Source organism: Gigantopelta aegis, chromosome 8 (genome assembly GCF_016097555.1).
Source record: "Gigantopelta aegis isolate Gae_Host chromosome 8, Gae_host_genome, whole genome shotgun sequence".
In the NCBI taxonomy this organism is placed as follows: domain Eukaryota; kingdom Metazoa; phylum Mollusca; class Gastropoda; order Neomphalida; family Peltospiridae; genus Gigantopelta; species Gigantopelta aegis.
In genome coordinates this window covers 12,904,658-12,932,152 of record NC_054706.1, presented here as the reverse complement: position 1 = coordinate 12,932,152, position 27,495 = coordinate 12,904,658, and the positions used below count along the sequence as shown (strand labels likewise).

Sequence of the window (27,495 nt, the reverse complement as noted above, 5' to 3'; positions counted from 1 at the left end):
TATTTCTGATGAAGATCTGGCAAAATATTTGCCTAAATATGGTGACAGACTAGCATCAGGCAATTTCGCCAGAATACATTTTACAAAGGACATGCCCCAAAGGAATCAAAGGATGAAAAAGCTGGTGAAACGTCTACCAGATGCGCTAGATGGTACACACAAAAAAACACCGCAGAACATAAAGAAAGATTTAATTCAAAAATTTGAAATATACTCTTCAAAAGAAGAAACGCAAAACCACATTGTCGTAACATTTGGAGAATTGATTTAATTATTGAATGGTGAGTCCGATAATTACCAAATGTTGCAGGATTGTTGACAATTCACTCTAGTCCATTGTGAGTAAGTGATAGGACACACCACCAAGGTCAAGGTCATCTGGAGTCAATACCGGGTGTGGCCTCCGCGTGTGTTGACAACTGCCTGGCACCGCCTGCCCATTGAAGCAACCAGAGTACGGATGACGTCCCGGGGGATGGTGGCCCACTCGGCCTGCAAGGCTGCTGCCAGCTCGGGCAGGGTCTGGGGCTGTGGTTGTCGCTGTCGGAGGCGTCGGTCCAACTCGTCCCATAGATGCTCAATTGGGTTCAAATCCGGTGATATCGATGGCCAAGGAAGGACATTAATGTTGTTGTTCTGTAGGAAAGCCGTTGTGAGACGTGCTGTGTGAGGCCTGGCGTTGTCATGTTGGAACACTGCGTTGGCGTTGGCCATAACTGGAACGATGTGTGGCCGGAGGATCTGGTCAATGTAGCCCTGTGCATTCAGGTTGCCCTGCACGTGGACCAGGTCAGTTCTGCCAGTGTGTGAGATGGCTGCCCACACCATGACACTACCCCCGCCGAATCTGTCCACTTCCTGCACGCAGTTTGCCGCATAACGTTCACCACGACGCCTATACACGCGACATCTTCCATCATGACGTCGGAGCAGAAATCGGGACTCGTCACTGAACCACACCTGTCTCCATCGCAGTTGAGGCCATTGTCGATGAATCTGGCACCACTGCAGTCGGAGTCGACGGTGTTGTGGTGTTAAGATGACACCTCGAACTGGACGTCTGGCACGAATTCCTACCTCACGTAGGCGGTTCCGTACGGTCTGGTCGGATATCCTGCGCAAACCTGGTATTGCTGCGGCTGTGGAGGTGGCAGTAGTCAATCGTTCTCGAAGGTGGCGTACCCGGATGTAGCGGTCCTGCCCGGGGGTAGTGACCCGTGGTCGACCGGATCTAGGGAGGTCACGTGTTGATCCATGTTGCTGGTAACGGTCCCACAGTCTGGAGATGGTGCTTGGGGACACATGGAATGCCCTGGCAACGGCCGTTCTGGATTCGCCTGCGTCTAGTCGGCCGATGGCATTGTTTCTCTGCGGTTCACTGAGACGTGGCATGTCCTGGATTGTCAACTGTCGGCCAGATACAGAGGCCAGGCAAGCGAACACCCTGCACTTTTATACTGTCGGTGTTCATGTTGCACGTGCAGACAACGCACGTGCAGTGGTGACATGGTTTGCACGTGGCTGCGTTTTTGCGAATATTCACATTTTGGAACTTTATTGTACAGTAGCTGCGTTTTATCGAATGTAACCGTGGGAATGTGTTTGGGACATGCAATGACCTTATATTCACAAAGCATGAACCGGTAGGAAACATAAAATCGGAGTTATAACCCATTTGTACCCTTTTGCGTTTCTGTTTTTGAAGAGTATATATACACAAAACGAGAACACAGGCGTATAGAACTGGGCTGGATGGATTACAGTGAAGATATGTCGGACTACAAACAAGGTCGCAGCCAAAAGGGTGGGGGTACTCGGCAACGCACCGTAGCTATATGAAAACGAGCCATAGATTTACTCAAGGAAGCAAAAGAGTAGTTGTTTCCCTGGAGGAACGTCTACAAAAGGACCCGAAGGTAACTTTGAATGTCATATTACTGACTTTTGTAAACGAAAAATCGACGATGAGATCACTGTTGGTTAATTATATGAGAATACAAGAGTCAAAATGCTACGGTTATACATGTGTACACAGAAACAGCCAGGAGGACATTCACAGGACAATGCCATGACTATAGAATGTGGACCAGTTCCCAATGCAACACAATAAACACCTTGAATGACACAATACCTTTGCAACAGCCAGTCACCGAAGTAGTACATACAATAGAAATGAATTTCATGAGTTACCGAAAGAAGAAATTTGGAAAGAGTTGCCAGAAATATTGAATTGCACTGCAAGAGAAAGCTGTACGCCTAACAGTACCATTATCAGCACTGAAATCGAACACATAAAGTTGGCGCAGATGCATCCGTCGTGTCACGTGAGGTATACACAGCGTTTTGGAAAGAGTTCATTGAGGTACAGACTGAAAGGGAAGGCATTCGCGTGCCAGCACTATCTCCAAAGTCGCAGTCAGAAGAGTGGATGGTGCTAGGACGAATATTACTGAAGGGATTTCTTGATCACAAGTTTTTCCCTCTACGCCTTGCTTCAGCATTTATTTGTGCTGTCGTTTTTGGTGAGGATGCTGTGCCGAGTGACCTACTACTGAAGAGTTTATTGGACAGAGAACTACTTGAGAAGTCAATGTCTGGAAACCTCATAGAAAATGAATCCGATGAGATGATTGATTTCTTTGACCAGATGAACTACAGAGGTATCCCAACTAAAGAAAATGTCAAAAATGTTCTTTTGCAAATTGCCCATGAGCAGTTCAAACAAAAAACAAAATATGCATTATACTCCATAGCAGCTGTATTCCAAACTCCACTAACAAAGAACCACTTTAAAACTGTGCAAGAGCTCAAATCATTCCTCGAAGAAAGGAAACCTACAGTCCCACGGGTGATAAATCTATTTAAACCAACACTAAAGAGCCCTTGCGAAATAACAACGTTTCGATATTTAACTCATTATGTGAAAGCTCAAGACAAAAAAGGTTTGGCACGGGTTTTGACATTCTTCACAGGTGTGAAACACATTGAAATTAATTTTTGCCCAACAGACGGCCTTGAAAGACGTGTCATAGCACACACTTGTGGACCACTTATGGAAATACCAATCACCTACTCATCCTACAGGGAGTTTCGAAACGAAATGGACAATATTCTAAAGTCTGAAGAAGCTTTGAAAATGAACATTGTATGAGTTCAGTTGTGGACTGTGTGCAGTAACGTTTGCGTTTCTTCATTATATACTACTTAATTTATTTTCGAGTCACCACAAAGCAGGTGGTAGCTGTGCATATACCTTTTGATAAATGGATCATCGGTAAACTTTACGTTGGAACACATGTCATTTACAAATTAAGAGAAGATACTTCAGTTCATTTCAGTAGGCACTGGTATTTAGGTTCATTTTTTAGAAGTCGGCCTAATTACATTTGAAGTTGTAAACTTATGCTCCTTAAAATGGCTTAATGTTATCAGTTTTTCTCTCGTTTCATTTCCCTTCATGCTGTTTAAAATTATATAAATTAGTCAAGCGCTCTATTTTTCAATATGTGGGTGACTGGTTCTCTTGAATCAATTGTATTCAGGTTTACACGAGCAAGTTACTACGCTTAAATAAACAAAATTTTAGTTTTCTTCTTTTAATAAATATTTTGTTTCTATTTAATTATGTTAATTCAAACACAGAGCGAGTTTCAACGGCTCAGTGGTTAGGTGTGTGACCACTACAACTACTTATCTCTCACTAACCACTAACAGCTAAACCAATGTCCAGCGGCAATAACGGGCTCCAAGATAATATTAGCCACCTATAGGCAACAAAGATAAAAAAAAAAAAAGTTTTCTTTGTTCGTAATGTCTGGTGATAATTTTGTTGTTGGGTTTGTTGGAAGAGAAATTATTATAAACACTTACAATTAGCAAAACTTAATTAGGCATAGTGAAAAACATACAAGTACATGTTTTTGTTACCAATATCCATGTTTGAGATGCTCAATTTGCATTGGTCAATGCTGACAGAACCAACCATGTTGAACAAAGATTCCTTTCCTTTTAATACATTTATGAATTATGCTCTATTAAAAGAAGGATATTTCATGAATGGTTAATTAAGTTACTGTTTCTGAACTATGACCCTGACCCTGCCACTGATTAAGTATTATGCGAATTGTCATTAAAACATTCCTTGCCTTTTAAAATCCAAGGTGGCCACCATATGCTTCATCCTTTGAACTTTCAATTAGAAAATAATGAACTCTGCATACCCAACAACATATATGTACATGTTTTGGCACTAAAATCTGTAATGTTCGAGATGCTCAGTTTTCATGGTCGATGAGCAAACATTCCTTTCCTTTGAAAATAATATCGGTAGTCTGTTTGAAAGCTAATGTGTCTGAACTTTGATCTTCTCAATGTAGCTGGTGAAATAGTATAATAGTAACTGTAGTGTCTTTAAACTATTTTTTTTTCCTTTTTATAAATTGATGCATATGCAAAGAAAGTGTTTCTCATCTCATCCATTTTGCAGCTGAAGAAACAATGTGCTGGTTTGCCTTTCCTTTTTATAAATGCATGTATATGGTAAAATATAACAACTTGCTGGCTCTTTTAACCTTTGACATTTCCAGTGACAGGAGCGTTGACAAGTATAAACAATTGCTGAGCGTACAACATTCATGTGGCCAAAAACCGTGTATGCGTTTATACAGACAACACCATCACCGACTGTGACTGGATTCGAACTGAAGACGCCCATCTACAATTGCCTCAGAAAACGTGAACGCTAACCAAATGACGGAATTACGGCACAAGCGGATAAAAGGTGTCTAATAGATGAAACAGTTTATTTGTCATACCACATTTCGGACGCGGAACAATTATTTCAAGCACTGTATACAAACTACCTTAACAAGTTTATTCTCTAGACACGAGGACGTGTCATTTCGTCGGGCGGTGGATAACTGTCACAGTCCTAAACTTCAGTTTTATAACAATACGGATTATATCTTTATTTTTACAAGTGCATGACTTAGAATTAGTTACTTGATAATCTGACGTCTGCCATGGAATTCCACTTAGTGACTTGTCAATCAAAGCAATTAGTGTCAATACCTAATTAAATATGTAACGAGCAATGTGAGACAATCCAATTTAATTGTTGCCACCAGCTTATCAGCTAAGGACTAAAACCCATGGCAATTACGAGTCAACAAACATATCTATCTTATAAATATTCGTTTTTCCATACATGAATATATAGAGACCCATAGACAGAGACCGTAAAGGGAAGACCCTTGGGGTCTCAGTCGCAGTGTCAACTCTATCGTTCACCTAAGAGCTTAGAAATATATATTTTATCTGTATCACCATGTAATTCACTTGTTAATCATGTATCATGTTGGAAAAGAAAATACAACAACCTACATTACCAACTTGCGATTTCTGTTATTTCATTTAACATTCATAAGAAAAACTACGCTGTGTTAATATAATCTACACGCCAGGTGGATTATGATACACTTCAGATTTATTATAATACATATAATCTACACTCCACATGCTTTATTATACACATGATTTACACACTTTTCTTTTATTATACATACAATATATATATAATCTACAATGCACATTCATTACTATATATTTATATATAAACGGAATGTGTTGTCTATAATAGTGAATGGGGAGTGTAGATTATACGTATAATAATGAATGTGGTGTGCATATTACGTACAATAATGAATGGGGTGTGTACATTATATGAATAATAATGAACGGGAAATGGAGATTATGTGTATATCAATAAATGTAAGGTGTAGATTATATGTATAGGGGCCTAATATTTAATGGGGAGTGTACATTATATGTGTACTAATTTATGGGTAGTATAGAATGTTTGTCTAATAATGAACATAGTGTAGAGTATGTATTTAAGAACTGACCGCAATGATTTTTTGGTTCATGCAAGTATGAACCGAAAAAACGATTTGCACACTGTATGATCCCGCGTAGGCGTGGCTTAATTTGTTTTGGTTCATCGAGATATGAACGGAAAAAAAAGCACCTCTGGACCAATGATATTGCCGTAAAGTGTATAGACGCAAAGAAAATTTAATTATATAATAATGAATGGGGTGTGTATATTATACGTATACTAATTAATGGATAGTGTGGTGTGTATAGTAATGAATAATTAGTGTAGGTTATATGTATAATAATGAATGCTGAGTGTATATTATATCTATTATAATGGATGGGTAGTATAGATTATATCTATAATAAAGAACGCGGAGTGTATATTACATTATTAATATGTATAATAATAGATGTAGAATATATCTATATTAATGAATGTAGAATGTAGATTATGTGTATAACAGTGGATTACACTATAATAATGAATGGGGAGTGGATATTATATGTATAATAATGAATGTGGAGTGCAGATGGTGTGTATAGCAATGAATGAGCAGTGTAGGTTATGTGTATAATAATGAATGGGGAGTGCAGATTATATGTATAGCACTGAATGTTGAGGGTAGGTTACATGTATAATAATGAATATGGGGTTTAGATTATGTGTATAATAATGAATGGGTAGTGTAGATTATATGTATAATAATGAACATGGAGTATAGACTTAATACTAATAGATGTGTAACAATTAATGTGAATTCCAGGTTATGTGTATAATAATGATATATTTATTATCACGCACTGAACTTAATAAATCGTGTAGCATCAACTCACTGTTCCTAGAGTTGTGTAATCTTTAAAAAAGTGTTTAAGGACACGACTAGAGGACACTGATGTATTAATTATGGAATACAGGATGTCGAACACTTCGTAATTTTGACAGTCTTAGATTTAGCAAACCTGCTACATTTTTCGATTAGTGGATGTTTATGGTGCACTGGCTAGAACGAAAAATAGCCGATTGGGCCCACCGACGAGGATCGATCCTAGTCCGACCGCGCATCAGGCGAACGCTTTACCCCTTGTGCATCGAGATAATCATGAATGTATACGTTATACATGTAAATTGTATACATGATTAGTATCGTTACTTACAACTATAGTATAGAACTATGGCATGTGTATATTATTGTTTTATACGCCGATATTCATATATGAACATGCACCAAAATTAACACTCTAATTTAAAATTAGCTCCACTGGTTAATTACTATTACCTGTGGATCTAACAGCACCCCGATGGAGATCATGTCCAGTTGATCTTTCATTCGACCAATCAAAACCTTACTTCCAAAATTATGCCAGTGATTTGAAAAGAATTTGAAAACATTCGGGATTATGCCGAGGATATACGAAATGATGAAGTATGCCGGAAACTAATTTCAATATAACATTTTATATAAAATTCGTTTCAAGGCGAAAAATAAAACCCGTGATGGTATAGTAATAAAATCTGTTTATACTAGTATACAATCCAGAGTTTATTACTGCACTTTTCCCCCTGTTCTTTAATGTTGAAATACACCAACAAGTTCGCTTATTGCATAAATAGCCTCGCCCGGTATTTTTAGAATTTGTATGCTCCCGAATAACGCTATAAAAGGCGAGGTTTAATTCGTCGATATTGGTCGATATGCAGATTTCCCACTAATCCTCTGAAATCGGATACTATAGATGTTGCCAGGCCATATTTTATGAGCATGTGTCTGCGCAATGTTGATAATGGATCCAGATAGGCCATTAAGATTGTTCTGTGCATTTTACCATAGACAATATGTGCGTCTTATATGATCCATTATCCACAGTGAGATACCGACATTGGCAGAGTGGTGTAGTGGTTAACCCATCAGATTTGGTAGGTACTGTGTTCGACTCAATGGGTAGGTGTAAGACAACTACACCGACTTCTTTCTCACTAACCACTAACCCATTGTCCTGAACAGACAGCCTAGATAGCTGATGTGTGTGCCTAGGACAGCGTGCTTTAACGTTAATTAGATATAAGGACAAAAATAAGTTGATATGAATGAATGAATGAATGAATGAATGAATAAATGAATGAACAAAGATATAATGCCTAAAATAATTTTGACCTACCCATGATATATCGATTTCTAATTCATCACCACTCCAAAATGCTACAGTATTTCAAAACTTAACCACCCACCCACCTCCCGAATTACCTTTTAATGCAATTTGTTCTCCAATTTGAATGGATTTCATTGAAAAAATATTACCTAGTTAAATCGGCAATTGCAATTGTTTGATAGCGTCGCCGCCATATAGACACAAAAACTTGACACTTTATTTCCGTACACTCAGGCCGTCGAATGACATCATCTGAGGAATGATTGTACAGTGGGTATTTACAGTGACAAGATAACAGGAGCTCGTCGTAGAATATATACATACATAATTTAAAATAGTTATATACACATTTTAAAATGAAGACACATGGTATTGTTAACATCACAGGATATTGTTCTAATATTAATCTTTGTTTAATAGTATGGAGTAAATGTAAGCACTTGTGACCCGTGTCATTTGGCTGAAGAACATTTAAACGCTCTACAACAAATAACATGTCACTCCTAAAATGGTCATTATCAATTTCTTCTCTTTGTTTTCTTTTGTTTAACGACACCACTAGAGTTCACTGATTTATTAATCATTGGATGTCTAAGATTTGGTAATTTTGACATAAAGTCATAGAGAGGAAACCCGCTACATTTTTCATTAGTAGCATGGGATCTTTTATTTGCATCATCCCAAAGACAGGACAGCATATTGATATACCAGTCGTGGTGCACTGGCTGGAACGAGAAATAGCCCAATGGGCCCACCGACGGGGATCAACCCTAGACCGGTATGCACTCTCCACTACTATGTCGAATACTGAATACATTGTCTCTTACAACAATTTTGGGTTGATAATAATTTATGTGCTCTTCAATAAATACAATCTACATTCATTATTAGTCCCCAAGCACACCTCTTCTTTGTTTTTCAAACCACATTATTTATGTTTGTCTGTCGCCATATTAACAAGGGGCCGGGTCGTAGTTCAGTGGTACAGCGCTCTCTTGATGCACGACCGATCCCCGTCGGTGGGCTAGTTTTTATTCCAGCCAGTACTCCACTACTGGTGTAACAAAGGCCGTGGTATGTAATATCCTGTCTGTGGGATGGGACTGTTTTGCTGCTAATTGAAAAGAGTAACATATGAAGGGGCTGCATCGGGTTTCCTGTCTCATTATCTGTGTGTTCGACGTCATATAACCGTGAATAAAATGTGCTGAGTGCGTCCTTATATACAATATTACCTTCCTGCCTTCCTTCCCTATTAAAAGTCTCAAAACAACGTCACTGTAGGCCTATTCTGGATGACACGGTTTTTCTATAGCGGTCGCGATATCACTATTACGCTAATACGCTGTTCACATCAGAAGATAGAGAATGGTTTAGCTAAAATTTCAGCCGCTTGCAAATTGTATTAGCCTTCCTTTTTTTTTCTTTTTTTTTTTTTAATTAGCCAATTAGCCAGCTTGAGCTTTTTTAACATGCCCATATACAACTAAGATTTCAGGCATGTCCATCCCGGGTCCTGTCTCAGGATAGCCAAGAACTTGACTCGGGACTTAAGGCATTCTGTCACGGATTTAAGGACCTTATTTCTCTAAAAATGGATAGTAACTAAAAATTACATTAATTGTTGGAAACCAAATCTAGCTATTGCATCACCTTAACTGAATCATGATGGAATGAAATCCATGTCAACCCTCTCGGCAATTTTAGTTTCTGATTTATGGACCATTGCCATAATTCAATTATTTTTACAAAATATCATTAATAAATGGAGTATGGTGGTTATGAAGATGGTTGAATAGAGTACATTTAGTGACAAATCAAATTATTTTTGTTCAGGTAATACTTTGTTAGACCATTAAATAGGTCAGTGGTCTGTGACAATATGCCTTTAAGAGGAGAATTTGGAATATTACTTCAAAAAATGCTACCGACAGCCAGAGGCCTGAATGTGGTTGACCCTCTATGACATTGTGATCCTCCACCAACATAAAATCCTGGCTACGCCAATGGGAACAAACGTGAGGTGAATACAATTTTAAACGAAATGCAAGGTAAATGGTATCTAACACGAGAGCTGAAGACACGAGTGTAGTATTATTTTTCTTACATATCTTTATTTTTAAAATACAGATTTAAGAGAAATTAAAAAACAAATTTGTTTAACGACACCATTAGAGCACATTGATTAATCATCGGCTATTGGATGTCAAACATTTGGTAATCAGAGGAAACTTGTTTCATTGTTCTTAATGCAGCAAGGGATCTTTTGTATACACTTTCCCATAGAGAGGATAGCACATACCACGGCATTTGACCAGTTGTGGTACACTGGTTGGAACGAGAAAAACCCAATCAGTTGATGTGATTCATCGAGGTGCTTCGAACATGCGACGGAAAGTTCTCAGGCGAGCACTCAACAAGAGAAATTAATGTGACAGAACCTAGTTTTTAAACACTACGACGCAATTTTCACTATTAGAAATGTTTTATTTAACGACGCACTCAACACATTTTATTTACGGTTATATGGCGTCAGACATGTGGTTAAGGACCACACAGATTTTGAGAGGAAACCCGCTGTCGCCACTACGTGGGCTACTCTTTCCGATTAGCAGCAAGGGATCTTTTATTTGCGCTTCCCACAGGCAGGATAGCACAAACCATGGCCTTTGTTGAACCAGTTATGGATCACTGGTCAGTGCAAGTGGTTTACACCTACCCATTGAGCCTTGCGGAGAACTCACTCAGGGTTTGAAGTCGGTATCTGGATTAAAAATCCCATGCCTCGACTGGGATCCGAACCCAGTACCTACCAGCCTGTAGACCGATGACCTAACCACGACACCACGGAGGCCATTTTCACTATTAAAACCATTTTTGATAATTTAAATTACATTTTATTATTTAGAATGTTCATTTTTGTATACCTAAAGTGGCTGTTGTCATCCGGGATGTGGACATCCAGGTTTTAGTAAAACCCCAAAACACATTTTTCATAATTATCTAGTTATTTTTTTTATGGTATTTTCATGTTTAAACATCACAAACTTCAGCTTCTCTCTGTTATAAACCTTATCCAAATGTCTTGCAGGTTTGTAGATTAACTAAACTTAGTGTCCATTTATACAGGCTGAAACTAGGGTCTGCGCCTTTAAAACGTATTTTGAACCAAATTATATAGGACGCTCGCGTTTACGTTATATACAGTGTTGACTTACAAGTACGTCATCTGACAATATACGGCGCTCGCGTTTACCTAATATACACTGTTGACTTACAAGAACGTCATCTGACAATAGACGGCGCTCGCGTTTACCTAATATACACTGTTGACTTATAAGTACGTCATCTGACAATATACGGAGCTCGCGTTTACGTTATATACAGTTGACTTACAAGTACGTCATCTAACAACATAAGTCGACGTGTCTTTAAATTGATATCCAACATGTATCATATCTTCGTGTGATAACATCTTACGCTCTTGCCTAAAACATTTTACGCTGAGGTACGTTTAGTGATTACTGTAAACAATTCACATTTGTTTAGTGCATTGGACACTGTTCTTTTGCCATTCTTCGTGATTATAGTTAGGTCTATAAACCTTCAGACTACTGAACCTTCAGATTATTGAACCTTCTGACCATTGAACCTTCGAACCATTGAACCTTCGGACTATTGAACCGTCGGACCATTGAACCTTCGGACTACTGAGCTGTAACCCATCTGCCAATGTGTATCCTTATGTGTAGTTTTATTTCACCTATTAATATATATATATATATATATATATATATATATATATATATATATATATAATATATTTATCATATAATATCTTACATTTTCAGTGCAATCAAAGTATGTGATATTTTTCAGATTACATACTTTAAGAATTTGATAACTTTGCAAAATAGATGTAAATTAATCGAGGTCACGGCACTAAGTTTATTGACATTTAAGGAAACGTACTTGTGTGACACTCCATAAATGACGTATGTATTCATAGTCATGAAATAAAAACATTTCAATAGCAATTTTACACTGAAAGCTGTCCAGCGTTCAGAAAAATAAATAAAAAAATAACGTTATGCAGTAGTTTATTTTGATGTAAAGACATCCAAAATGACGTTATTCGGGTTTGACGTAATTTCCATTCAACAAGACACCGCGCCACATATTCTTACGTATTTGAATATCTAGCAATGGCAAACTGAAATTAAAGTTTCGTGTACAGTGTATAGTATTAAGCTTGAGATTATAAGATAAAGATATTAGTACCCTCGTGTGTTTCGGTGTGGTCAATATCGCATAATACAATTTTTATTCCTAATATATGATATTGACGATACCCCCAAAACACTGGTAATAACATCTACATCTCTCAATCTCTCTCTCTCTCTCTCTCTCTCTCTCTCTCTCTCTCTCTCTCTCTCTCTCTCTCTCTCTCTCTCTCTCTCTCTCTCTCTCTGTGTGTGTGTGTGTGTGTGTATATATATATATATATATATATATATGGTTCATTCCACAGTAAAGGGTGTTGAGTGCGTCGTTAAATAAAACACTTCTTTCTTTTTCCACAGTAAAGATAACAAATCATGATGATTTTGTCCCCATCCATTTATTCAGTAAAAATTACTTCACTTTTATCTTTTATATGAAAATAAATGTTGTGGATGATGCTTTAGCAAGGGCATAAACATCCATCATTTCAATGATAATTATTTCGCCGAAACTGATAGTCAAAAACTAAATAATAATAATAAAATGAAAAAAGTTAATATATATATCTCCCCACCCCACACCGAATTCTGACCAGGGATGCCAGTTATGTTTGTTCAATAGTTGACCTGTGCAAATGCAAATACATTCCTACTTCAGAGTTCTGACTTCTGTAGAGTCAAGTTAAATATGAAATATTGGTCAACACTATTCTTACTCAAACTACATAATAAATAGCTCAACCAACACTGAATTGACTGTTGATGTATATTCTTATGTATAATCCCATGGGTTGTTGTTGATTTGTCCACTCCTGATCATTATTGTACTACTACAAATTAAGGATATTCGTGCATCTTTGCTTTACATGTATTTGGCTGTATTTTTGTACAATTCAGTGTTCAACTAGGTATCATAAAGTAGTATAATGACATTACTTTTCAGGTGGAGTACATTCTTTCTCAACAATAAGGACATTTATGGGTATATTTATGAAGATTGTTTGTCTCCATCCCAAATCAACCCTTAATGGTAGTTTGCATCAACAAACTGACACAAGAAATAATATATGGTTTTGTCATTTGAAGTAAACATGTAAATTTAACAAAAGTGTAATGGCATGTAGTTCAATTTTGTATTTGTTATATTGGTACATCAGAGTTTCTACCAGAGGGTAAAATGAGTATGGCGCCATACCCACATTTTTTAGTAGATTTTTTTGTTTTTTAAAGTTAACCATTTGACAAAATTTATTTTTATTATCATTACCGTATGATTTTCTTAACCCTAACCCTAAACGTAACCCATTTTCTTTCTGGAGGAGGCCCCCCGCACTGTGGTTGCATTCAATTCCATAGCGCCATACCCACAAATGTCTTTCTGGCAGAAGCACTGTCCATGAAACATAATTGTTTGAATCCAAATTGCCAATATGGTATTCATGCTGATGTGTATTTAATAATTCATTTACTCACTTGGATTAAATGTGTAACAGTTAAGATTTAGAATGCTATTTACTGTCAATTCCGATTGAATCATTTACATCTGATGATGACCTCACATCAGTAAAATAATTATTTGTCTGTATTTAGACATATGACATTGTTACTCATTTTTATTACTGTATCAGTCTGTATAGATAATCAGAGTTTTTACTGTAAGTCAGTTATTTCATTAGATGGTTATTGTCAGTAACTTAGTGGAAGTTAAACCTGGTCTACTATGTTACCGCATGTCCACTAGGTTACTTTCATGAACAAATGTATTTTTTAAAATGAAAATGTATGTTGTTAATGGATATTAGCATATATTTACAAGGGCAGTAAAAGGCTGTGCTGGTTGATATATAGTAAAACTACTTCTTGCAACATATAGGAAATATTTTCCAAATTATAAGTGATAGTTTGTAAGAAAAATATATGATAAGAGTAAACATTTAGACGATTACATAAGATATAATCTTATTTTGTAACAAAGTGATATTAATTCATACATAGGGACCGCTTGCCTAAATTTTGGTACCATATATTTGTGTATGTTTAGTGCAATGTGTGATATTGCTGTTGTCCATAACTTAGTGGACACTATTTCTTACCGATGACAGTTTTACAAAACACATACAAACTGAAATGGCTATTAGCGTGCCAAACCATCATTTCATGTGCAGAAATATATTTTGAATACAGTGCTGTAAATAAAAAAATTAATTGAAGTTGTTTCATTTTTAAGAAAAATAAAATCTGAATTTATATATATATATATATATATATATATATATATATATATATATATATATATATATATATATATGTATGTATGCATGCATGTATGTATGTATGTATTGATGTATGAATATCTATATATATTGTATTTATTTCGAGGTTGACTGTTACATACATAGATATTAACGCACTGGCACAGGGGATAATTAAATCCTTTCTGGCCTCACAAATTGTCCCATGCCGTTGCTTGGACTCGAACCTGTGGCACCGAATCGCCTGCAAATTGCGAGACTAACCACGACGCGCTCTGAGCTATCGAGGCATCCATAAAAAAGATGCTCTTTAACTCAGCCACATGCATGGGGCCTACAATCTACGCGGTCGATCCCGCTTACGTGCACGAAACAGCGGGCAGACCTGGCACTGGCTAGTATGTATTGATGTATGAATATCTATATATTGTATGTATGTCGAGGTTGACTGTTACATACATAGATATTAACGCACTGGCACAGGGGATAATTAAATCCTTTCTGGCCTCACAGATTGTCCCATGCCGTTGCTGGGGCTCAAACCTGTGGCATCGAATCGCCCTCAAATTGCGAGACTAACCACGATGCGCTCTGAGCTATCGAGGCATCCATAAAAAGGATGTTCTTTAACTCGGCCACATGCATGGGGCCTACAATATACGCGGTCGATCCCGCTTACGTGCACGAAACAGTGGGTAGACCTGGCACTGGCTAGTATGTATTTATGTGTGAATATCTATATATTGTATGTATGTCGAGGTTGACTGTTACATACATAGATATTAACGCACTGGCACAGGGGATAATTAAATCCTTTCTGGCCTCACAAATTGTCCCATGCCGTTGCTGGGATTCGAACCTGTGGCATCGAATCGCCTGCAAATTGCGAGACTAACCACGATGCGCTCTGAGCTATCGAGGCATCCATAAAAAGATGCTCTTTAACTCGGCCACATGCATGGGGCCTACAATCTACGCGGTGGTATGTATGTATATTATAGGTATATATATATATACATGCACATATACATGTACATATACATACACACACACACACACACACACACACACACACACACACACACATATATATATATATATATATATATATATATATATATATATATATATATATATTAAAGGAAGAATCACATCTTCTATTTGTTTTCAAGTATTATGTGGATCCAACTTTACTGCCAAATCTACAGAACAATATAGGTGTGCTCAGAATAATAATTTGCATTAGTCAGTGATGAATATGGTTCAATAAAATATTCTGTACATGCACATTGTCAAAAAACAAAACAAATTGTTAACGATATCAGTGAAGACTAGTTTTGTAAGACCACGAGAGATTGTTCCATATGCAATGAACACAAGCCTGGCTTCACAGAGAGCCAATATACATGTAGTAATGTGATCATCAAACGTTTGGTTTTTGCATTCTCTCCATATAGCCGTGAACTAATTCATCACCAACAATTTGATTTTGCATAATATGCTGGACTGCCACTGTTCTGATTTCATCACATAACAACCTGAAACATTTACTCTTCCAAGTTCCCAAGGTGACAACTACACCAGAGTTATATCTAACACTGGCACATATGATCCAGAGATACCTTTAGAAAACGATAGCGAGCATTATGTTACGATTGCTACACAAAGCTCAGACATTTCTGCATCGCTATCCCCAGATCAAAGCGCACAGCTAGACCCTAACACACAGCGAACTGAAAACAATTCAGCGATATATCTTAACATGCTCCTATACCACTACGGTTTCGAGCATCTGAACTTAATTCAGCAGGTAATTTATCAACTTTGCACACGCCAACGTATCAGGTAAGAAAGGTCACATTTCGATGGTTATCTGTTAGGAAACACGTGTGATTCGTATGACTTTTATTAACTCAGTTATATTTAACCATGTGAATAATAGTAAAAAACAAACATTATCCACATGGTTCAACATAGCCGAGGTAATAAAAAACGCACGAACCACACGTGTAATAACAAATAATCACATGACCAACCAAAGACTTAATTTTAAAATGGCTTTGCTTATCCAGTCTTAGCTCTGTATATATGAAATTTGTTATTATATTTTATATTTCATTAAATAAATCAGTATCAATTGTAACTTTATTTTGTTTCTATAAAGGGAAGATGAGTTACTTACGAACATAACATCATTTCTAAAAAAAATTACGTCATTTCATCGTTAATAATAATAATAATAATAATAATAATAATAATACGATGGTTAACAAAGAGATTATTACACGCGCACGTGAGTATTCATGTACATGTACAAAAATTCTCACACTCGTTTGGTAACATCAGTATCAGATTATTATACACACGACCATATAATAATCTCTATTTATTAACCGTCACGCACTTTAACACAATGTTATGAAAACGTTACTCTCAGATGCACAAGTCATGTTGGCTTGTAAACAAATGATCTATTGATAGCAAAGCGATTATTATAGGAGCTTGCTAGCGTATTGATTTTGGCAAACGTACGCCTAATCCTTTTATTGTTTATGCAATAAAATGTTTTCAATCAATCACTAACTTAACCAGTACCTACCAATATATGGTACCAGACGAAGACATTACAATTATTTGAAATTAATATTTTAAATGCTGGTCAAAAATACCACAATAAATACAAATAGTGCATGTACTTTTTCAACTGTACTGGTTTTTTTCATGAGATATTAATAAGCATATTATGAAGTGCTTATTTATCTATTTATTTATTTATTTATGGTGTTGTTTTTGTGTTTTTTGCAATAACACATTGTATTAAGACTGAGAGTTAAATAAGAGAGGAAAGTAAAGGAAAATATCGGGTTTTATTTAACCACTCTCAGTGGACGAGAGAGAGACTCATTACGAACGTAGCACGGCAACCTGTCACTTTTCTGGAACAATCCCAAGTGCCATTAATAATGACTTTGATGTGGTGTTATTTTAGGATACCATCACACTACGGTCGAGTGTTAAATATATCTGTACCATTCATATGTTCTGCATTACAGCAGGACATCGTCGTTTTACATTATTACAGTGCGTCCATGTTCTAAACCCGAACCAGAAAATACCGGTCTGACAATAGATTCTTGCTAATGACAGCGCGGCTTGCAAATAGGTTAATAGTATGAGAGTAAAGTAAAACGTTTGAGTAAATGTTATTTTAGCGATATAATGTACGTGCATTTATTTTAAGTCACCAATTTAGCATGCGATAAACAAAGGAGCGGGTATTAAAGGATGGTGGGTTACGGTTTAAAGCTAAATCCCCCCAAACTACCGACGATATAAAATATAGAGTAGGATATTAAACTTCCACTGTGGACAAAAAAAGTCAAATACTGAAGGTAGGTAAGTTTAAAGTTTAATCAATCCAATCATTGAATGTGTGTATTGATGATCAATTTCTATATAAAATTTCGTCAGGTAACAAAAATCTCAGGTAAGAGAATTATTTTGTCTCATAACACCATAAGGAAGGAAATGTTTTATTTAACGACGCACTCAACACATTTTATTTACGGTTATATGGCGTCAGACATATGGTTAAAGACCACACAGATATTGAGAGAGGAAACCCGCTGTCGCCATTTTATGGGCTACTCTTTTCGATTAGCAGCAAGGGATCTTTAATATGCACCATCCCACAGACAGGGTAGTACATACTACGGCATTTGTTATACCAGTCGTGGTGCACTGGCTGTAACGAGAAATAGCCCAATGGGCCCACCGACGGGGATCGATCCCAGATCGATCGCGCATCGAGCAAGCGCTTTACCACCGGGCTACGCCCCGCCCACTGACACCATTAGAGCATATTGATTAATTTATCCATCGGCTATTGGATGTTGGATGTTTGACAATTTCAACACGTCTTCGGAGGAATCCTGCTACATGTTTCCAGTAAGACAGCAGACAGGACACCACATACCACGGAATTCGGTATACCATTTGTCAGGTTCAGGATGAGACGGAGGGAAGAAAACCAACCAGTCTGACGAGGGCTTTGTCCTACGACCAAAGCACCGTAAGTGAAGGTTCTGACGACGCAGATAGTAATTAAAAACCAGGAATAAAACCCCAGGGTACTGTGGATCGTGGTGCAGAATTGGCAACATTTTCGTGGTTTTCTTTGTGAATAGCAAAAATAAGCACATACTCTACGTTATTTCGTACACAATTTATAATCTATTGTATAAGCATCTGTGATGTTTTCAAATCTATGTATGTTTTTCGTTATGTATTGATTTATTAGTTCAATACAGGTTTTGTTTGCCACAGTACCATAGAGATTAAATATATATATATATATATATATATATATATATATATATATATATATATATATATATATGTTTATATATAGTATGCTATGTTGATTTACGCCATAAATGTGACGCTTTCACAGCTGTTTACAGTGCTTTATTGATAATTTGATAAACAGACGTTGTTCGTTATTTACATGTGTTGAACACACATTAACTAGTGTTGTTTTCGTCATCAATACAATTCATTCATTAATTTATTCAAAACCGGAAATCTTTTAAATGTTTAGGTCTACTGAGTATGATCGAAATGATTCCACAACCTGCATGTTTTATGTGTAGAAACCTAATAGTGCTGCGAAATAATAGAACCGCTAGGAGTGCCAACTGAGAGCTTAATGCACGCTCGATGTAACACGATATTTAATAGACCATTATCTTGAACCATATGGAGTGCCTGAACACAACGATGATACAGGTACACTTAGTCTAATTCTATTCATTTGCTAACAAAGCAGGTATGTACAGACAATGGAATTTTACAGAGCTGCGCAATATTGATATAAATAAATCTACTCGAAATTACCAAAGCGTCATTAGCAAAATGCTTTCTATTCTCCATGTAGGATACGATTTGATATTGAATGGACAAAAGTTATGGTACCAGATATAATGGAACTTGTGCGACAATGGCCTGGGGGTTAAAAGAAGAAACATGCCGTCACTAAAGAGATGTATGGCCGTGTTAAATTTACTTTCTCGCAGACGATCCAGGATTTTTAGAAGAGGTTTCTACATGCAACTACTTGAATGGAAGTTGTGTATTAGCGGTAAATGCTCTTTAAAATAAGTGGGAAAACTTGGTTTCGTCGTAAGCAGGGATGTGTGTGGTCTCTCTCTCTCTCTCTCTCTCTCTCTCTCTCTCTCTCTCTCTCTCTCTCTCTCTCTCTCTCTCTGTGTGTGTGTGTGTGTGTGTGTGTGTGTGTGCAGACTTTCTTGACCTACCAAGATTTCGATACACCAGTCTTTCAGCAAGAATTGGAAACGATTCCACGGAGTCTAGGAAAGAAGATCCATGCTACTACATCTTGCACGTAAACCAGATTACCCACCACTTGTAGTGCAGCTATTCGTGTGCGGGGAAGGACGTAGCTCAATGGTAAAACGCTCGTCTGATGCACAGTCGATCTAGGATCGATCACCGTTGATGGCCCATTTGGGCTATTTCTCGTTCCAGCCAGTGCACCACGACTGGTATATCAATTCCGTAGTATGCGCATATAAAAGATATAATAGCCCAATGAGCCCACCGACGGGGATCGATCCTAGACTGACCGTGCATCAAGCGAGCGCTTTACCACTGGCCTACGTCCCGCCCTGATGTACATATTAAGATGAGATGTTAAGAAAATGTCCTGTCTTGTTTATCTATAGTTTTTCTTTCTTGTTACAGAATCACGTACACAATGGCGTGTGGTGGACTGGTTCTGTTTCTAACAGTTTGCTGCCTCCAGTTTGGAAAAGTGCACACACTGAATGTCAACCTGCCTGACAGGATCCCTTTCTTCGTGCTGCACTGCAACGTGTACTGCAACGGCACCGAGAAGAAGTACATCAAAGCACAGACCAAAATCACACCATGGTGCATGGACTGCAACTGTGACAAAAACTGCGACATCTACGGCAACTGCTGCCCGGATATCTTCGGAAATATTCGCTCTTTGAAGAACAACGGCGTTAGGTGCGTGGCAACCCATGCGCAAAACAGTGAAACTCTTTACGACAATTCTGGTCATTTCATGATATCGACGTGCCCCAAATCTTGCCACCGCCCTAGTTCGAGCGGACAAAAGGACTTGGGTCATAACGACAACCCGGTTACATCCTTGGTGAACCACGCGGTGTACAAAAACGCACGCATCGCTAAATGCAACCATCAGTTGACTTTCACTGCATGGACGAAAGAAGTCATCTGCGATGGGGTTAATTTGACGGGAAATGCGACACACCCTGACCTTTCTGCCTGCACTGCATCCTACCAACCACCCACCAGCATCTCAAGCACCTTGCGGAAATGCGACGTCCTAATGAATGCCGAAAACGTCATCTCGGAGTGCAATGTTACCGGGAAATGGCGCTACTACCACGACGCCATAGCCTACAACTGCAAATACCTCAACTTCCCCGTCAGCGACCGACACGGACAGTTCCGCAATATCTACTGCTATATGTGTAACGGATTCAGGGTCGAGAAAAGCGGCTACGTTCGAATGACGCCAAAGTACACGTGGAGTTCTGTGTACGACATTCTGCTGTGCACGAGATGCGATCAGACATCCGTGTCGTGTACCACAGACCAGTGGTACGATCCTGTGAGGGTTAGTATAGTAGTCTTTGTTCAAGGTTCACCTACTCCAAATCAGTTCCCACTGCCAATGTTATTAAAATGTTCTAACTAACCCGATATAATGAAAAGAAAAAAGTTTGTTTTCTTTAACGACACCACTAGAGCACATTGATTTATGAATCATCGGCTATTTCATGATTTTGACAGTCTTAGAGAGGAAACCCTCTACATTTTTCCATTAGTAGCAAGGGATCTTTTATTTGCACCATCCCACAGGCAGGATAGCACATACCACGGCCTTTGATGTACCAGTCGTGGTGCACTGGCCGATAACAGCAGTGCACCAACACATCTAGGTAGTGCACATACTGTTCATTCATTCATACTTGTATCTAATTAAGGTTCAAGCACGCTGTCCTGGGCACACAGCTCAGCTATCTGGGCTGTCTGTCCAGGACACATACATCACCTACCTGGTATGTCTGTTCAGGACGGTGGGTTAGAGGTTAGTGAGAGAGAAGCTGGTATAGTAGGCTTAAACCTACACACTGAGTCATTAAACCTCGCCCTTTGTGGTAGGCGGTACCGGACTGCGAACCCATTGCCTACCAGTCTTATTCCCGATAGCGTAACCACGGCATCACCGAGGCCGATGCACATCGTGTACCTTTAAAAAACATAAATAAAATAAAACTGCATTCACCCTACTCTTTCAGCAATAATGTTATTTTATTATTTCAAATTAGTGACTGATTCCTAAAATAATCCATCAATTTTACATAAAAACCAAACCTTTTAAGTGTACTCTTGCAGCAATTAAATAATCATCTGCATTAACAGCAATATTAACAACTGGAATAAGAATAATAAATGAAATGTAACAGAGTACGTAAGTATCAAAGTATTATTTATAGAACTATATCTGGGCTATTAAACAACCACAAACATGGATTATTATTTTAATTTTTTTTTTGGGGGTGGGGGGGAACTCACCTTTTAATATGTTTACTGATTGTAGTTGGGTTTGATTTACAATATTCCACATTAAATACCAATTAGAGAATTGAGAATTGAATATTTACATTTTGTGTTCTTTTTCTTTTCTTTTTTTCCAGAAAATATGCCGAAATATTTACTGCGGTGAGGGTAAGCTATTAAAGAAAGGGAAATGTGATCTGATACATCTGACGACAAACGTAACTGGATACAGCTTCAAAGCCATGGTCGTCTTTGATGAAAACTCAGCGAGCGACATATGCGACCAGTTCATAACTGCCATGGCTAACGAATGGGCAAAGTTTCTTGCAAGTCTGAAAGTATGTCAGTACGCCATGGTTTTCCAGCAACTGAGTTCAAATGTGAAGACGAATGGACAAGCACTAAGCTTGGTTTTACAGTTTAAAGTCCGGTCGAATACTTCGAGAAAACATTTCGAGGAATATCTTTACGGCGCGTTTACCGACCACTGGAACATCACTTTCAACGAAACGCAGTACCGATTCTCGCTGTCGGATTTCGCTCGTCACCAGTATGACATAGACTATACAAAGACCTTCATATCCTACCCCAGTAACGGTTCGTGTTGCCACACTATCCCTGGCATTGCGAATTTGCCGAATTCCTCCATGGACTCCGGATTTCTTATCGACATCACTCAAGTGTATTTCTGTGCATCAGTTAAACTCAACTCTTCAGATTTCAACTGGACAGACGATGGCTCTGTGGTATTACATTATGCCAACGTAAAGCTGTCCACTGGGAAGTTCTACTATTATCAAAAACATGAAATATTTGTCTGTATAGAACAGCTTCAAAATATCTACAGAACACTGCTTGAACCGAGTGACTTTGACATCGCGAAGAAATACATTTCGCTCATTTGTACCTTACTGTCGATGGCATGCCTGATGTTGACCTTTTTTACCTTCTGCACGTTTCCTTCTTTGAGGACAAACGCGTCAATAAATACCGTACATCTAGTGATATTTCTCTTCTTAGCCCAAGGATTTCTACAGTTCGGCCTGCCAGCTAGCGACAATGACGTGCTCTGTAAGGTAATAGGTATTTTAATCCATTATTTCTGGCTGTCTGCTCTCTTATGGATGAACGTCTGTTCTTACCAGATGTTTAGCGTGTTTGTCCTGGACGCGTCCAAGCCTATTAACATAATAACTAACAGAGGTCGGCTAACCAAGTACAGAATTTACGCAAATGGAACATCGGCGATGATCGTTGCTGCCAACGTGGCTTTCAGTCTTCTGGACTCTGAAGGCGCAGAGATAGGATATGGAATCGGTCGATGTTACCTCTCGTCGTATCTTCGTATCGCCATAGCGTTCGTACTGCCTTTAGCTTTGGTAGTCACGTCAAACATTGTCTTTTTCGTGCTCAGTGTCTGCACTATTTCTAAAATCAGCAGGCTTGGAGAAAGCCTAAATAATGGGAGGGAAAACATAGTCATTTACGGAAAGCTGTCTGTGTTTACCGGTATGTTCTGGATCTTTGCCCTGATTTCTGAGGTCTCGAACGAAGGAAGAAATATTCTTTCTCTCTTGTCCATCCTTCTCAATGCAACGCAGGGCGTTTTCATTTTTCTATCGTACACTGCCAACCGACGAGTGTTTGAATTGTGGAAATGGAAGCTGACAGTCCGTTTGCCAGTCCGCAACCAATCAAGAAGCACCCTGAATAGCACATTATAATCCGAAGGAAAACGAAATGATCAACTGTTAAAGTTAAACAGTTTCCTTCTAAGTTGTTCTTGTTTGTACAAGGTATAGTATAATATAGCTCGAGTGTCCAAGTGTAGACCACAGCTGGAGAACAAAATCTATGTAATAACAGCGGAATTGTGGACAACCAAATGGTCGTGAGCTACTCTATCAAAAATACATATTTCTTCCTAAATCTGATTATTCTTGAGTCGAACCATACTATTAAATTTACATGTTGTTAACCAGTACCAACGCTACACGAAGAAACCCAATGCGGTTTGGTAGTAATGCTAATATGAATACATGTTGTGATCCACATTCGGGCATTTTTGTTTCATTCAGGCAAAAGCCAGTCTGCCCCCTACATAAAAGCTAGAGGACACTCGAGCTAAGTATAGTACAGTACAGTACAGTACAGTACAGTACAGTACAGTATAGTACAATAGTATAGTATCATCTTTGTAGAAGTACATTTAAATACTTCTTTGTTTTTAAATCAATAAATAAAATAAAAAAAATTCTTGCAGCTATGTGATGATAGCCATATACCAAAAATAAACTTAGTAGTTAGATAAATTCACAGCACAGTGGTTCTTTGTTAAGTGCACTCATATGATTCTAATTCAGGCAGTATGAAATGGTTTTGGCTAATCCGACCGTTTTGTTGTTCAGGGAGTCGTTGTTTACTTGTTTTTATTTAAATTATCAATTTTGGTTTTGCTAAATCCAATGTGTTTCTTCCTAGCGGAAAAAATAAATACACCTTAAGAGTTAGCTTTATCTAGTCTTATAATGACTGCAAAATATATGTGCTCTGTGTTTTTGTGGTCCCTTAAAGGGACATACCCTAGTTTTTAAACACTAAGGCACATGTTTTACTATTAGAGCCGTTATTGACAACTAAAAACTTACTTTACTTAGATTTTATTGTTTAGATTATCCATTTCCGTACATTCGAAGTGTTTTTGGTCATCCTGGTGTTTTTAATATCACAAAATGCATTTCTCATATTTTAAAAAACGCATGTGCGTCTGAAAAGTAACAGTTATGGAGTCGAGTTTTAGTCTATTTTAGAGGGTATTTTACCATTTCAAAGTCAGAGACTCATGTTTCACTCAATTGTAACTTTATCCAAATGTGTTACAGGTTTGTAGATTATCTAAACTTAGTGTGCATTTTCATGGGCTGAAACTGGGGTCGGTCCCTTTAAAGATTTATGTATTGCATTTGCACGTAGTAAAATCATTAGGAATGGGATATAAAAAAAAGTATCTGTCATTAATACAGTGAAGAAGAAAACATATAGACAGTGTCATCAACTATATGAGGAATCAATATCATGTACCACGATGTAAAACCCGCTTAAGCTTTTAAATTGCTACATCATCGGTGACTTAGCTTTATATGCAATACATTTTCTCGTCTATTATCAATCGAATAAATATGATGGGACATGATGCTTTAATGTCGTAGAGATTAAACAACTCATTGGCAACGCTACATCAATCAGCCGTATCTAACTTGAAATAAATGGGATGGCAATATATATATATATATATATATAGAGAGATATATAGAGAGAGAGAGAGAGAGAGAGAGAGAGAGAGAGAGAGAGAGAGAGAGAGAGAGAGAGAGAGAGAGAGAGAGAGAGAGAGAAAAAAGAAGTAAAGTTTGTTTTATTTAACGACGCGACTAGAGCACATTGATTTTTTTATCTTATCATCGGCTATTGGACGTCAAACATATGGTCATTCTGACACTGTTTTTTAGAGGAAACCCGCTGTCGCCACATAGGCTACTCTTTTACGACAGGCAGCAAGGGATCTTTTATTTGCGCTTCCCACAGGCAGGATAGCACAAACCATGGCCTTTATTGAACCAGTTATGGATCACTGGTCGGTGCAAGTGGTTTACACCTACCCATTGAGCCTTGCGGAGCACTCACTCAGGGTTTGGAGTCGGTATCTGGATTAAAAATCCCATGCCTCAACTGGGATCCGAACCCAGTACCAACCAGCCTGTAGACCGATGGCCAGAGAGAGAGAGAGAGAGAGAGAGAGAGAGAGAGAGAGAGAGAGAGAGAGAGAGAGAGAGAGAGAGAGAGAGAGAGAGAGAGAGAGAGAGAGAGATTTACACTTTAATACATTTATAGTTGGTTTTGAAACACAATTTAACACGTTTCCACATTGGTTATGTCAATAGTAAAAATAAAAATGGTTGCAAAGGCTATCTGTTTAAATCTCAGTAAACCGGCCATTTTATTCGGTTTGTTATATATATATATTTATATAAACAATTAGAGCACATTGAAAAAGGGTCCTTTTCCATTTAGGACCTATTTAAATAGAAAGAAATGGAGCACTTAACAAAATATTGTTCTGAGGGAAAAACTGCCGCTTTGCCACAGCCCACTAGGTACGACCCTAGGCTAAATGGAAGCAGCATTTCGAAATCAAAGCTTGAGCACGTTTCAGCTGTCTGCAGTCAATGCAAGCAGGTCGTCATTATGAACGTGACAGAACAAGTATAGTATTATTGGTGTGGGCGGAAATGCGTAAAAAGCGACCAACGTTACACAAGGGAACGTGATTTCATTTATTGACGCAACATTTTTTTATTTATTAACAGACGTTGGAATCGGCGTGGGTTGGTAGCTGGGCGGGGCATTGTCTCCATGTTCTGAAGATAATACACCCCAACTCCATGCACTGTAGGTGGGTGGAGGAGCGTTCGTCTTTTGACATGCTACTTCATAACCGGTCTCAGTGGTTGAACTTAAGAATGGTGGGTACTTGGTTCGCATTACGGTCACTGGATCCCACCGAGCGTGTTTTAAAGGCACTTCGTCCTTAGAACTAAAGTCCCCACCCCCAAGAAAATTGAAGATGAAGGCGTTAATTTATTTACCAGTAATACACTAAAATAAACATCGTTTCTAAAGCGTTTAATAGAAGCTGGCATTCATGATGATTCGAATCTACCATTAGAATAATCTAAACGGGATCGCTGCACAATACTTATTCCAAAAGATATTATAAAGTTATGAGTGTCTGTAACTACGAATCACTGTCTTAGCTCTAAGGTCACCTTGAGTACATAACGTTATTCTGCACTTAAGGTGACATTAGGTCTAAGATCGCTTCGTAGAAGGGGGCCCTTTGTCTACAGCGCAGCTGAGTGCGCACAAACGTGCATAAAATACTATTTCAAGCAAAGTACTGAAATGTATACTTACAAAAATATTGATCAAATTATTTTGAATGAAGAACGACACTCAAGCATAAAAAAAACAACATCGAATTTTGGATGTCAAACTAAGGTGTGTAAATCAAATGATAATTAACATCAATATAGAAATTCAACAGTAAAATTAAAACTCGGTGTTAAGATCTGTGTAGAAATAGAAATATAGATAAGTACAATTAGCACTTATACATTTCAACATGGAAATGATTCCATCACATTTCTCCTATCAAACATATCTTTCCTCTTTTGCTTAAGATGATTGCACCCCACCAACATGTGACATACAGTCAGAATACACTGACAGTGCTCACACTGATGTGGAGGATCCTTCGTCAGAATAAATGAATGTATAAAATATGTAATACCGATAGTACACAA

At 37.9% G+C, this 27,495-nt stretch overlaps 1 protein-coding gene across 1 annotated transcript; it reads left to right on the top strand.

The window, feature by feature from the left end:
* Positions 1–22,303: 22,303 nt before the first annotated feature.
* On the top strand, positions 22,304–24,237 carry LOC121379993 (adhesion G protein-coupled receptor E4-like). Its single transcript, XM_041508701.1, has one exon. The coding sequence runs from the start codon at positions 22,378–22,380 to the stop codon at positions 23,857–23,859; it is 1,482 nt and encodes a 493-aa protein (XP_041364635.1). The 5' UTR covers positions 22,304–22,377; the 3' UTR covers positions 23,860–24,237.
* Positions 24,238–27,495: the final 3,258 nt, after the last annotated feature.